General features: G+C 31.8%; 1 protein-coding gene and 1 long non-coding RNA gene across 2 annotated transcripts in view; one reads left to right on the forward strand and one right to left on the reverse strand.

Annotated features, from left to right (window-relative positions):
• Window positions 1-627: 627 nt before the first annotated feature.
• On the reverse strand, window positions 628-5,566 carry LOC146997562 (uncharacterized). Its single transcript, XR_015040683.1, has 2 exons — window positions 5,298-5,566; window positions 628-791 (listed from the first exon to the last, which is right to left on the reverse strand). It is a non-coding gene; the product is annotated as an uncharacterized LOC146997562 (long non-coding RNA).
• A 146-nt stretch (window positions 5,567-5,712) lies between these two features.
• grsm (probable aminopeptidase NPEPL1 granny smith protein) overlaps window positions 5,713-16,128 on the forward strand; it is a 66,143-nt gene continuing 55,727 nt past the window's right edge. The window contains exon 1 of the mRNA XM_085815011.1: window positions 5,713-5,937. Coding sequence (XP_085671137.1) covers window positions 5,854-5,937 — 84 coding nt within the window. The 5' untranslated portion in view covers window positions 5,713-5,853. The remainder of the gene's footprint in view (window positions 5,938-16,128) is intronic.

The following is a 16,128-nucleotide window of genomic DNA, read 5'->3' on the forward strand; positions in this document are numbered from 1 at the left end:
ATTTAATAGAGGCTTATTTAATATTTAATAGCTGAGCATGGTACTAGATTTTTCAGAAAACAAACTTAACTTTTCCCCTCTCTATAAAAATATATTTACCGTTTCAATTGACATTCACATGACAGCATGAATTTTATTAACCAAGATTTAAAAATTTGTAATATTTAATTTAATATTACTTTTGATTACTTTAAATAAGGAAAATTTAAATGTTTTACAAATGCAGTAAATAATGTTATTAGTGGCAAGCATAAAATAATAATAGTACTGTATATATCTTTGAAGATGATAAATATAAGACAGATTTTTCATTTGTTACTGATGAAAAGATTACTAAGCATTATCAAAAAGCTTTTAGTATTCTTACTCAAATTAATAGCAAAATAAACTTCTTTGTTTTAATTTTTCAATTACAGTTAAATTTTATTATACATTATATGTAAATATTATAGAAAACCATTACTCCTTTAAAATTCAAGTGAAAACTGTCAGTTCTGAATTTAAAAAATGTATATATCCAACTCATAACTTAAGAAGAAATGTTCAGTACTAGTGGATTTTACATTGCAAAAAAATATATTAGGTTTGATGTATATATTTTTAAATGCTCTTATAAACAAACTGTACTTTTTATGTTCTAAGAGATGCATTTATTAGTTATTACTCAGCCTTACATGTAAATATGATAAATTTATAATGCAATATAAAGGAATTTCTAATTTCATTATTCATCCAAGATTCCTGTACAGAAAATACAACTCAGAATACAGGCACTTCATTCATAGAATAATCTGAAAAAAAAAAAAAAAATATATATATATATATATATTAAAAGCCAAATTTGAAATAAAAGGCAGTTTTTAAACATAAAACATAAAATCTCATTATTACAAATCACCTAAAACTGTACACATGCACATGCATTTAATATCTTGAATTATTTAAATTATCATTGCTTAACTGATTATTTAACTGTAATTTTATTACTACTATAAAAACTAAAAACAGGACATTTATGTGTTATGTTGGTTTATAGAATGACAAATGTATATTATGGGTTGTTAAAGATTTTGATAAAAGATGTCCAGATGTTTTAAAATTATTGTTTTCTTAATTGCTACAACTCTTGGCTACAAATTTCCATGTACATATACCATTGACTCTTTCTTCAGCAGATAGTACCTAGTAACTTGCAAAACAAGTTAATAAATTTTATAAAGTATTGTTAACAGAAATAATATTACAGGCTTTTTTCTCTTAGCCATTCATCAATTATATTATACTCATAAATAACATTTTCAAATAAAAATTTGTAACTATGGTTGATTAAATAAATACCTGATCAGATTTCACATAGTTCGCATAAAAGTCATTTTTTGATAAAGTAACCCCATTCCTGCTAAAAATTTAGTAAATGACATTTTATGAGTATTCATGCAAAATATTTCACCTATATATACTTTGCACATTGCCTTATATTATATCCATATTTTTATTGCATTTCTGCGATTTCTTTAATTTAGTAAAAATGAATAAATATTTATTATTATTTTTTTTAAATCCTTGTATTTCAATGCTTCAAAATTTTAACTTCAATGTCTCAAAATAAAATATAAACTGTAATGCTCGAGATGCTAACTTCCACTTCAGCATCAAATAAAAGTTAGCCATTGCGTAGCATTAAGAGAAACAGTGCATTTCGAAACAAAATCTTACACAGGTCTTTTTCTTCAAGATGTATACACACATAAATTATTGCTAAAATATTAATTTTACCATAATATTGTAAATTTATCATTTCTTTATGTTTGTGCTATGAGATTTATACAAAATATCTGCTTCTGAAAAATGTACTTTTACAAAAACCTTACAAATGTACAAAGTATCTCTGGTAATCTGTGTACTTAGATTTGCATGAAATATGTTAGAAAAATACTAAAAAACTTAAATCCATATTTTGCTGGTGATAGTTTTCATATACATACTGTATATACACCACCACCTAAGTAAATCTGATTGGTCAATTATTAATTAATACATAGCAATTGAAAAATTATAATTTTATGCTATCGCAGTCTCTATGGAAGAAAACTATCAAGCAGCGTGAAAATATTTCCCCATACAAGAAAATACACATACATAACAAAAACTGCCGCAGAACAATGCAAAATGTAACAAAATTACACTTACATTTACTTTTTGTACATAATTCCTTACTTATTGCTTTTATAATTTAACCCAGGTGCAGAGCTGATATAAACAATGTGGCTGCACCAGGTGGCAAATTTTTAGAATTTAGAGATTTTATGCATCAGAATTTAGGGGTGGTAAATTGTTTTGAATTAAGTCAGCAGAATGCAAGATTTATAGATATTGTGTGGAACAGCAAAAGTGCTTTATACCAGCCTCACCCAGGACATGCAAATACTTTTAACCACAGGTAAAAAACGGGGATAAATAAAAGGGCTAGTTCATTCCTTTGTTCAACTCCTTGGTAGTGCGAACCTAATAGGAGAAGTTAAATGATGCCATTGTGCTGCACCTGTTCTGATTTTATGCATTTAAAACTGTAGTTTCATTGAGCTACGAGGCGATTTTTTGGATGTCACATATCCCAAATTAACTTTTATCATATATATTTATTTTCTAACTATGTAAATACTAAAAATAATTTGTATATACAGTCAAAAGTCGTTAAACTGGACTTGTTGGAACTTCGTCGATTCCGGATTACAGATCATCAGTTTAAATCTGGTAAGATGGCATGCAGAAATTACAAAATTAAAAATATGAAACCGTAATTTATGAAATAAAGAGCAATTATGATTTAAAAAGCATCAAAATAAAAAAAAAAAAAAAAAAAAAAAAAAAAAAAAAAAAAAAAAAAGCTTAATATTTATTTGTTTACTTTATTAAACATTTCTTTCAATGTGCGCATGCGTAAAGCATACATTACGCATAGTCGAAATTACAAAATTGCAACCAGAAAACTATTTGATGTGTATTCGTGATATTTATAATGACGAGGAATTTGATTTAAATCATATCAAAGATGGAGTACATAGCGATGAAATCATAGAGATGAAATACTACATTTAGTCAGGAATTACAAGCCGAATAAAATAAAAACATCTGCCCTGGAGATAAGGATAGTGCTGACAGATCAACTTCCAGTTCATTGCGCGCCGCTTCGTTTCCTTCCCCCCCCCCCCACAGAGCAGCGTGAAATGGATAAACAGATTTCGGAATGGTTAAGAAACAAAGGATATGCCTTTATCCATTTTTTGCAGCAATTCCACTTTTTGTTTAATGGACTTCGAAACATACTTTCGCTTTGTAGATCCTTTACATATTAGTAAATATATATCGGAAATTCTATTTGACATAATCAAAAGTTCAAGCTTACTTTTACAAAATTGCTCTAACAGTCTGCAAAAAATAATAAGCCAGATCCAATTCGAAGATTAAGGAAGAACGCAATCAGCAACATTAACCGAATTAGATAATTTTAGCTTAGATTATACTATTATAGATATAATAGTTAGCTTAGATTATACCATCCGTTATACATTAAACGCGCATGCGTAAACGTATTATGTGCATGCGCACAAGCAAATTCGCAGCCGTAAAGGTCTTACACACATGCGTAAACACGACGTGTGCACAGAAAGTTTGTAGCTTTGAGGTTCGGATTATGGGTGTATATATCCGGTATACATTGGCGACCGAAGTTTGTCGCCAAATCAAAAAATCGCCAGAAGTACCAATACTAAAGCTGGGGTTTTCATCCGCAGAGAACCCGTTGGCGCGTCGGGAAAGAACCCGTTGGCGCCGTTGCATTTTTACTCGCCAAGCTCGCTGTTCATTGACGATGAGCCGATCCGTAAACATGATATTTTGTAAACGTGATTTTTAGTGCATGTAAATTCAAATTAGCAGACAAAACAATATATTAAGCATATGGTAGTAAAAATTCACAGATAATAAGCATGTAGATGTAAAACTAACCGGTTAAACGTGATATACGAAAATAAATGTGTATTAAATTCAAGTTAGCACAGAAAAGAATATATTAAGCATAAGACAATATATAAGGATTTATAACGGAAATAAAATTATTTAAAATTTTATTAATTAAATATTATTTAAAAATATAAATTAGTATTAATATACTGAAATTAACCGGTTAAGCGTGATATACGAAAAAAATTTGTCGTAAATTCCAGTTAACACAGAAAACAATATATTCCTTACACCAGCAGTGGTTTGCTAATTTTGATGACCATGGTGATGCATCAAACTATTCTGACATCTTAGATAATCAATATTTTTTATTTCAATTTAATCATCTATTTATGTCACACCTGCCATCCTCTGAAAGGTTATTGTTAGAAAAGCATTAACAATATGTTATGTTGTTAAAATTTTACTCCATAAAAATTGATTTATTCTCATAATTTTAGATGACAATAACCAATAATAAAAATAAAAGCATTACTTAATTATTTAAAATGCACATGCACATTTTTTCGGTCTACGAAATCAAATTATTTTAGACTTTGGAAACCTCATGGTTCTTAGAGCTGTTAATAATTAAGAATACAACGTGAACAGCCGTGTTACAAATTAGCAATTACCTCTCCTTTCATCCCGAACCGAGAACCGGCATCTATCTACGAAAATATTTCTATCTATTCGTTGTTAAAAATTCAGAAAAAATAATAATAAATAAGAGAAGAATAATATAAATCTGCAAATGCGAACAACGACAGTGTTAATTCAACAAAATAAACGCAAGAGAATGGTTGCAAACTTCGAACAAGCGAATAGGATAAACCCGATGGGTTACCAAGTTTAAACTATTATCGCCATTGTTGGCGATGTTTACATTTACCGGGTTCTCTGCGGAAGTGCTTCCCTAAAGCTGTTCCAAAAATGCCTCTGTTGTTTCATTAATAACAGTAGAACAAATCGAAAAGTCTTGTCTTTCCTTCTTTCTTTACATTCCAGTCTTAAAAGAAAATGAAATTAACGTAGGGATTCTTTTCATGTGATTGAGCAACAGTTATAGCTATTCTGGGAATAACTAAGTAAATCCAAATGCATAGTTTGGGAAGACATTATATGTGGGTACATCTGGACAAAACCTTAAACTGTTATGTTCGTCCAATGGCAAACTTTATCAATAATTAACAGGCGCTATATCGCATTTGGGCAATAGTTCTACGATTTCTAATGGGAACGTATTCGTTAAAAAAGAATTCAACTTTTTAACACTATGAAATAAAATATCTTACTTTAACTTTCTTTAGGTTTGTCTATTCCTCTATATTCTTTAATATGAGACAAAACCCAGCAAGGTGTAAACAATATACCACCAACTATTAATAGGCCATGGACCCATGTTTCCATTATAGATAACTGCTCTCTAGGGCCTCCATAATATCCATAATAACTTCTCCTTGGTGTGACGCTGAAACGTACAGCTGACTGTAAGTTTCTTAACACAGGAAACATTATTATTTTAAGAAATCAACGAGTAAATTCTTGAAGCGCTTTAATAAAGGTGACCTTCGTTCTTTACAGTTACAGTCAATCTAAATTATCAAATGTGCTTGAAAATCCCTCACAAAATTTATTATGTAATATTTAAATTAATATTGCGAAAGAGAAAATTTTTCTGTTCAAATTATTCTTCAGTAGCAGAAATATAAATAATTTAATAATGAGCAATGTCTGTTACAAAGAAATAATGGGAAGAATTCGATGGAAAGTTAAGCTGGCAATGCTTCGATAACTTTTGGTTTATCCAGGCCATCCGGAGTTTGACTGAATGTGGCACTGCATAGGTTTATGTCTGAAAAGAAAATTGTATTTAATAAATTAGTTAACCAGGTTTTTCGAAACGGGTGTGTAAGCTATCATAATCGTAGGAAAGTAAGTATTCCGCTGACTTTTACCTAATTACTTCCCCTTCCTTGTCAAAACTGGTTTATGTACGAGAATTTGTAGTTTAATAATATTAATTTCGTGAAGTGTTTAGGTATTATTATCTGCCTAGAAATTTGATCTGTTAAGAATGTGAATATTCTGACCATAATTTAATAAAATCAGAAATAAAACTATTATAATTATATTTACTACGTAATTTTTTTTTTTTTTTTTTTTTTTAAATATGGACATAATTGCTGTAAACTTAGAAAATTACGTTTGCATACTTGCAGAAAGTTAAATATAGTGAATCGAATTTTAAGCAAATATTCTAATATACAGTGTTGGTTATTTATTAACCGATGCGAAGAAATAAACTCTTTTGGTTACCTAGTTATGTATAATATAAAATCGAACACAGTAATTTAGAGGATTTAGGATTAAGTACTTAAGTAGCATGCTTAATTGCTATGACTAAATCTCACTGTTTAATGAGTAACTGACTTTTCTGTCAGCAACTCATATTTATCAAAGAGCACGATTCAGTTTTGATAGTTTATGGTGGTTTATAATTAATTTTTGATTTTTTCTTCTGCTTTGGGAAGGTGCGTTCATTTCTTAATTGGCAGCCATTAGTGTGAGGTAAAACTGTAATACAAGATATGTTTCCAAAGTTCTAGAAATTTATTTTTTTTTATTTCATCAATATTACAATGCATTTTTTCAACATAATTCTCATTTAATTGAATACACTTATTCAAATGAAAAACTTAATTTTTTTAAGCCATCAGAGACTGTTTTTGGTATCTCATCAATCCACCTATTTATAAGCATGGTTAAACTCTCAAACTGGACATTCTGTAAAGGTTTTTCCAAATCTAGGAGCAGAATACTCCTCACAAATATTAAACATTTTCTTAAGTTTTGACACCCTCTTTCCACCAAAAGAAAATAATTGCTCTTCCCATTTTCCATAGTTTCAAAAACAGTGTGATAAAAATGCACCTGTATTCAAACAACTGGCTCAGACTAAATAGTATTACACGGGATAGCCTCATAAACATATCAAGACTTGTTTCTGGCTGATTAGCTTTACCTATAGCTTCTAGGAATTGAGCTTTAGTTCAATACCCGACATATTATCTTCTCCTTTGAAAAAAGCACTGCTAAAGAATTCTCAGCTATGTAATCGTAATTCAAAAGGATTTTATTCATATATACAAATAGTATCAGTTTTCAGAAGTTCAGGGAACTGGATCAGTTCCTTTTCATAATCATTTCCCCACATTTTTGTCTGTTGTTTCAGCTCCTGAAATAAATATTAGTAGGTGCTCCAGAATGTTTCTTGGTTTAATCTATGCTTTCAGTTGTTTTTATTTTGACAGAGTAGCAATTATAATTTTCACAATAACCTATTAAGTTCCAAACCAGAATATTTCAGAGGGCTGTATAGTCTGCACAGTGGTGTCATCTGAAATAAATCTATGAAACTGATCAAATTTGTGATTTTTTTTTTTTTTAATGCAAGTTATGGTGCTGGTGACTCCTTGTGAAAATTTTAGCCTTTTTCTCAATATTAATAAAGGCAGCCAGCCCTTCATTATATCCATGTTTACGTACACACAAGATTCATTATATCCAATTTTACATACGTTTACAGTGCCATTCAACACATATGCTGAAATTGGCTCTTGATCTGACTACTGTAATGAAACACCAATTTTTTCCAGCCTCTGAATAATTAAATCCGTAACCAGAGCTGTTGTCTGCAAGGCTTACATGGTTGACAGATGTTCCAATAACTTGTTCTATCCAATTAGAATTAATGTCATTATCAGCAGCCAACTTATTATCAGATGTTTGTTTTCCTAGATGGTGAATGTAACAGTTATTATTGCTAGCAGTTGTAAAAATACGGCAAAAAAAATTCACCTTCATATTATTCCTTTTTATGATAATAGTTAACTGCAGAATTCTTCCGGGGTTTTTTCATCTTTCTTTGTAAGTACATAGGTAAGTTGAAAAATAAGTTTCCCCTGTCGACTGTGGTCAGAGTTGTGTATGAAAGTCAAAAAATAGAATGAGACATTAAAGATATGACATACCTTTATTTTTCCACATAGGTACCAAGTACATTGAGACATTTGTCATATCGCTTGATAAGCTTCAAAAAGCCCTCCAGGAAAAAATCAGGGTTTTGCATATGCAAGAAGCATTGAACGGCTTGTTTCACTTCCGCTATGAATCCGCATTCATCCGCTATGAATGGGAACGTGGAGTATCAAGAACAGAAATTCATAACCGCCTCGTGGAAGTCTATGGGCCAGGTGTGATGTCGAAGCAGATGGTGTCGCACATTCAGTGATGGACGTCAGCAAGTGGAGGACATACCGAGAGCTGGACGGACGCGCACGGCCACTACATATGCAAATGTCAGGAAGGTGGATGACATGATTAGAGCGAACCGGCGTATCACCATCGATGAAGTAGCAGAAGAACTTGGAATCTCACATGAGCGAGCTCAAAACATCATCCACGACATTCTTCGATACAGAAAAGTGTCAGCACGATGGGTGCCCCGACAATTGACCTCGATACACAAGGAACAACGCATGGGGGTCGGCCTGGAACATCTCGTGCGTTACCATAAAGATGGCAATGACTTTCTGTTTCGGATTGTGACGGGGGATGAAACGTGTGTCCACCATTTCACGCCAGAATCGAAAGCCGCATCTATGGAGTGAAAACATCCGTCATCACCTGTCCGAAAGAAGTTCAAGACAACTCCCTCTGCAGGTAGAGTGCTCCTCACAGTTTTCTGGGGCGCCCAAGGAGTTTTGTTGCTGGACTTTTTGGAGGTTGGAACCATCAATGCTACGCGCTAATATGACACCCTGTCGAAATTAAAAGAGGCGATTCGGAAAAAGCGGCCTGGCCTTCTCACATCTGGCGTTGGATGACAATGCCAGACCACATTCGGCAACGCAAAACCGTATTGCAACTCTTGGTTGCGAGCGCCTACACCATCCGCCATACAGTCCTGATCTCGCACCAAGTGACTTCCATCTGTTTCCGGCTTTGAAGAAAAATCTCGGGGGAAGGCGCTTTGGAAGCAATACTGAAGTGAAACAAGCCGTTCAACGCTTCTTCCATATGCAAAGCCCTGATTTTTTCCTGGAGGGCTTTTTGAAGCTTATCAAGCGATATGACAAATGTCTCAATGTACTTGGTACCTATGTGGAAAAATAAAGGTATGTCATATCTTTAATGTCTCATTCTATTTTTTGACTTTCATACACAACTCTGACCACAGTCGACAGGGTAAACTTATTTTTCAATTTACCCTCGTACATATGTAAAATCATTAGAATTTTTGATGCAGAAAACATGAAAAATGCACAATGACTATAGTGGCGTCCAACACTGGCACCCGAACTAAGATGGTGGACAATAATTCATCACCATTAGGATTTTTGGCGATTGGGTTCCCTAATCTCCAGTCGCCTTTTAAAAGGGGGAATGTTTTCTCTCATCTTCCAGCATAGTATAATGGTATCACATTGCATGTCTATTCGAGAGGTCCAGGTTCGAGTCCCATCAAGGGCACTGCGTATTTTTCACATCTCTTTCTTAAAACAACCTAATGACTCTACACATAAACCAGATATTAATGGATGTATACACATGCTGGGAGATGCATTTACACCTCCCTGTAATCATAAATTACAATAAATGCAATTTTTTTAGCCCAAAGGGGCAATTTCATCAGAAGGGCTGTTAATTTCATTTTGGCATTTTGCGTTGATTCACTATAAAAGGATAATGACTTCTTGAATTGTTGCCACCAAATATTAGAGCTCAGTACTGGAAATTCTAAAGATATGCTCTTTTAAATATTTTGTGGTATTGCTGAATTGAATTTTATGGTTTAAATGCAAAGAACAAGATTTTTAATAAATAAAGGTAACGTACGAAATTAAAAAAAATCTGAAAGCTTTCAGGTTTTATTTATTTATTTATTTGTCCAAAGGGACAATTTTCCCAGAAGGACTATTAATTTCATTTTGGCATTTTGCGTTGTTTCACTTTTAAAATTGTTGCCACCAAATATTATCGCCCTGTGTTATATTAAAAGAAATTAAATAATGAAGAATCTGCATAAATGTATGTATGTTTCTTGCATTGTGCAACAACAGTACTTAGAGCCATCAAATTTTGAATAACTTAATCCTCCTGTGAATATGGGCATCTGGAAGCCCAAATTTGGAATTTGTTTTTTATCAGTTTCATATTTTGTAAAACTTTAACGAGTTTTTGATTAAAAAATCAAGGATTTTAAAGCGAGCAATGGCAACGTTGTACAGAAAAAGCATTTTGTTCTCCATCGCGTGAGACTGTGTATCAGAAATTCTAAAGATATGCTCATTTAAAAATTATTTTGTGATATTGCTCTTGAACTGTATTTTATGGTTTAAGTGCAAAGAATATATGATGTTTAATTAATAACGGTAGCAACAAAATATTAAAAAAATGGGAAAACCTTTCAGATTTTTAATCCTAAGAGGCAATTTGCACAGAAGGACTATTAATTTCGTTTTGGCATTCTGTGTCGATTCACGATAAGCGTTGTTTCACTTTTCAAATTGTCGCCACCAAATATTATCGCCCTGTACGGTCAAAAGTCATTAATCTGGACTCGTCGGGACTTCGGCGATTCCGGATTATTGATCATCAGTTTAAATCTGGTAAGATGGCATGCAGAAATTATAAAATTAAAAATATGAAACCGTAATTTATGAAATAAAGAACAATTATGATTTAAAGGGTATCAAAATTTACAAAAAAAAGCTTAATTTTTATTTGTTTACTTTATTAAACATTTCTTTCAATGTAAGTTGTTTAAGTTGCTTCGTTTTATGTGATAATACTTTCTCTTTAATTCTATAAACAGACATAATTTCTTGTTCAGTTACAAAGTTCCGCTGTTCAAGTCCTATAATTGCTGTGTCGAGAATACCGACTAATTCGTCAACCAAAATTTTTTCGTATTCAATAAATAACCTCTGTGTAACTTTCTTCGCTATCGGAAGCGAATTATAATGACCAGGAATTTGATTTAAATTATATCAAAGACGGAGTACATCGAGATGAAATACTATTTTTAGTAAGGAATTATAAGCCAAATAAAATAAAAACATCTGCCCTGAAGATAAGGATAGTGCTGACAGATCAACTTCCAATTCATCGCGTGCCGCGGCGTCCCCCCTCCCCAAAAAAATGGATAAAGGATATGCCTTTATCCATTTTTTGCAGCAATTCCACTTTTTGTTTGATGGACATCGGAACATACTTTTGCTTTGTAGATCCTTTGGGAGCTCCAGCATCGGAAATTCTATTTGACATAACCGAAAGTTAAAGCTTACTTTTATAAAATTGCTCTAACAGTCTGCAAAAAATAATAAGCCGGACCCAATCCGAAGATTGATGAACAACGCAATCTGCAACATTAACTGAAATAGATAATTAGATAATTTTAGCTTATACCATCCGTTATACATTAAACGCGCATGCACACACGCATATGCGCAGCCGTAAAGGTCTTATGCGCATGTGTCAAAGCGACGTATGCGCAGAAAGTTTAAAATTTGAGTAACATAATCCTCCATTTGATCAACATAATCCTAATTTGAATATGAAATTTGTTTTATTATCGATTTGATATTTTGTAATGAATTTTTGAATAGCAATCTAAATGATTTCAAAGCAAGCAATGGCAACATTGTAAGGAGGAAAAAAAAAAAAAAAAAAAAAAATTGACATTTTTTTCTCCAGTGCACGAGACTCTGTATTGGAAATTCTAAAGATATGCTCATTTTAAAATTGTTCTCGATATTGCTGTTGAACTGAATTTTATGGTTTGAGTACGTAGAACATGATATTTGATAAATAAAGGTAACACACCAAACATTTAAAAAACATCCTTTGGCTGTAATTTAAAATTTGAAACATTTCAGAATTTGTCGCAGTAGTTTTATGACCAGCAAACTTTAAAACGAAATTTATTAATAGTTTTTGAGCATTTAAACCTTCTACATCTGCATGTAAAGATATTAAGAGTTCTCACTTAAACAGGTTTAGAGTAAATCTAAAATTACATGAGAAGCAGTTTAATAATCATCAGTAATATGAATTTGTAAAAGTAAGTCACATAAATATATAAAAAAAGTTTCTGCCTTAAAATTGCTTGGCAATAAATTCTTGCAAATATGTATCAGGATTACATAATGAATAAATTTTAAAGCTTCGTTAGAGAAATCGTACACGATCTTTTTTGACTGTTTACTGAATGAAGTTATGTGATAGTTTGTTCTGAAATGTTTGAAACTGAGTATTATTCTGTGATTAAATTTTAATCCCAAAGAAATAAAAATTACGCTTGGATCACATATATGCTGATTCGTCTTCTTTCTATTTATTCTACAATGGGTAAAATAATTTCGCATGAGCCGAGAATCCGTAGATGACTTTTGTGAAGGTCGACGACCATTGAAGGCATCAGAAAATATTGCTTAAGTTTTTTTTATTATTTATTTTACTGAAATATTAACATGCAAGTTCTGATGAAAATGTGGCTTCATTTCTTATTAACTTTTAAGACATTCCTTTCCTGTACAAAATCTATGACAAGCGAAGACCTAGGGTGAATTAGAAAGGATGACGTGGTACAGAGTTCATCATCAAAATTTTAGATTTGTATCTGGTAAAAAAATCATTAAAATAAATTCAAAAAAAGGGAAAACTTAAGTAAGTCCAGTTGGGAAGTGGGGATAAAGTTTCTGGTTAACATTTTCTTAATGCTTAAAAGTAAATTTCATTAAAAGCAGTGCATGTAGCTGAGAAAGAGACACTATAGTTGGCTCTTTTGGATGAGGCATGTCATGATGTATAGCGGATTGTAATGAAACACTGATTTTTTTCTACCCTCTGAATAATCAAATCCTAATTGTAAATCATAATATGGCACGTCTACTAAGACCTTTAATTTTTCGGAGCTGAACAGTGCAGATAATCATCATGCCTTGGGGACCTTCAAAACACATTTTCTCTTGGAGCTTTGAAAATGAGCCTACACTAGTCACATAAATGTAGATAGATACACAGATATAAGCATGGAGAGTATATATTATTTGGTAGAATTAAGTAGGTGTATGTCTTCTGCTCTACAAGCTAGTAAATGCAATACTGTGCACTAAGGACCCTGGGGATTTACCTACCTCTGAAATTCATATCAACCATATTCATGAATTTGAAAAGAGGTACTTTTATGCTCCATCGTTACTTTTTATTATTGGCCTGTATTTTTCTTTTCAAGTTTAGACCATGTCTTGTTAGCACTTGATATTAATTTGTTGAAATTTACAACATTTGTCTGCTGCAATGCTCATTAATGCCAGTGCAGTATCATATTTTTATAAGTGTTATCTAACGAACTGATATGCAGTTTTATAGAATGCAGTTCAGCACATTCCTTTTGCTATATTATGAAACAGAAAAGATCTGGCTGTGCAATGTTATTTTTGTATGAAGTCCAGATATAACACTACTCTATCCTATTTAATTATTATTATATTAACACTTGATATTAATTTGCTAAAATTTGCAACATTTGTTGTAGTTCTTATTAATGGCTAGTGCAATAATATATTTTTTAAAGTATTTTCTAATGATCTGATATGCAATATTGTAGAATGTGGTTCAGCACATTCCTTGCGCTATATTATGAAACAGAAAAGATCTGGTTGTGCAGTGTTATTTTAGTATGAAGACAAGATATAATACTGCCCTATCCTATTCAATTATTATTATTCCCTTCCCCATACACACAATTTGATTATTCACACTTGATTTCGCTAAGAATTGGGAGGACATTTGCTGTTGCATTTGAAAATAAACGTATTAAAATGATATTGAAAATACTTTATTTCTTTTCTGCATATATTTAAAGCATACATTGAAAGAATGAAAGTGAGTAAAGTGTCAATTTCATTGAAAAAGGACTTCTGCCATTAATTAATTAGAATAATAGTTGAAGAAAAAATGTTATCATATTATATATTTTATGGTCATCTTGATCTCTGCTTAGGATGTAAATGTATGAAACAGAAAGGCAATTTTCAGGACTTAATTTGGTACTTTTCCGTTTTGCCGGCGCAAACGCTAAAGCCGCCAATAATAGTACAATTGATGCCAAAAGGAATACCTTTGCTGGTAACCTTTTACCCTTCATTTTCAAAATAAGTCACAGCCATTTCTTATCAGATTGATTGTTTCTTTCAATACTGGCATACGATTATATAGAATTTTTACTAGTTAAATTTTATGCCCTAAGACCATTCACGGTGATTACCGTATTTGACGGCATATAAGATGCGCCCTTATTTAGAAGGCCACACACAAGGAAAAAAAAGTTTCAATAGTCCGTGCGATAGCGCGGTACCACAATAACTTAAAATGTGGTTTCTTTTAGTTCTCACATTTCATAAAAGCCAAATAAACAATCATTGAATGCAATTACCAAACATATTTTTACTAAGGAAAATTAACAAACGGCAAGCTATTCTGAACATGATATGTAAATTTCAATAATGAATAAATGAATGAACGGCAAGCAATCAAACATAATACAAAACAAAACAGAAGCAACAAAAAACACAGATTCAAGGAAAACGTTGCCTATCATGAAATTAGACTTTAATCACTTTCAAAACCATAAAAATCCTTTTCACTATCATCATCATCGAAAAGCCAACCTGTGGACCGAAATGCCTTACTGCTGTTTCCATGCACTTTGGTGTAGTTTAACACTCTTAGTTTATACTGAATTGTATAGCTTAATCTCTTGCTTCCTGTAGTCATAGTTTCCAGGGTATTTTTTTTAAACAAATAGTTTTAAGCACCGATACCATGTAGAAAAAGTTATGCGTGTCTAGACCTTTATCCGGGCTAAAAATAGCATTCAATATTGAAAGTTAACTTGTATCCTTCACGTATAAGACGCAGGTAACTTTTTTTTAGACCAAATTTAGGAAAAAAAGTACGTCTTGTATGCCGTCAAATACTGTAATTAAGATGCGATCACACCACTCACCCGAAGGCAAAAATATAGAAAAGGCAATATCAAGGGTTAAATTCATCAAATCTAATGAGAATGCAGTAGCGAAGTAAAGCAATGGGGTTTTACATAATTTCTGAGTAAGCTATTCAAATGAATTGGAATAATTCTTGCATTTAAACTTGTATTTCATAAGATTTAATTTAAGATTTAACTTGAAATTAATGTAGATAATTACTGAGAGAATTAGATTTTTGTAGCGTAGTTAATGCCAGATAAGATCACTTGGGGTCACGTGATACAAACCGGCAAATCAGGATGTTGAACCATGAAAGCATAGTAAATTCTTAAATTAATGTCTTTTTACAAATTTATTGGCTTTTTACAAAATTTTAAACCATATTAAAATGTTTATGCCTTCAAAATAAAAAATTCTTAGAACTAACATTTGTTAGCATTTTTTATGTGTATGCTGTCACCAACACAGTCTGCTTGGCCAGATTTGCGCTGGCAAAATGGAAAAGTACCTTAATTTTTTTAAGAATCAAAGCGAGTGATGTAGTAATGAAGGATTAAGTGCAGAATTGCTCACCTCTATGGCCCGTATGGATGTGTACATGGACAAAAGGAGTGCACAGTGCCAAGTTTGTGCCATTCTCTGATAAGTGAAAATAGGTCGATGAATACATGGATACAGAGTTTGTGCAATTCTTTAACTTATTGCAATGTCAAGTTTGTGCAATGCTCTGATTTTTTTAAGTGAAAATAGATCAATGTGTAAATTGATACCGAGTTTATGCAATTTTTTGACTAGTTATTTTCAAGTTGGCGATTTTGAGAAACGTGCAAAGCAGTGGGTGATTCTGCACTTTCCCCGTAATGAAAATACATCTAGAGAAGGATATCAGAAATGCTACTTGCATTGACTCATAGATAAAATCAAACTCTTTTAGCTTTTTAAAATAACATCAAAAATTCAAAATGCATTATACTAAAACTATAAAATGTAGTTTTGTTTAAAATATGCATTTACTTTTTCTTTTTATACTAAAATATCTGTTTCCAAAAATTAATTGTTGACCTTA

The sequence above is a fragment of the Stegodyphus dumicola genome, chromosome 4 (genome assembly GCF_044657685.1).
Source record: "Stegodyphus dumicola isolate Sdum_Otavi_A_Nest chromosome 4, ASM4465768v1".
Classification (NCBI taxonomy): Eukaryota; Metazoa; Arthropoda; class Arachnida; order Araneae; family Eresidae; genus Stegodyphus; species Stegodyphus dumicola.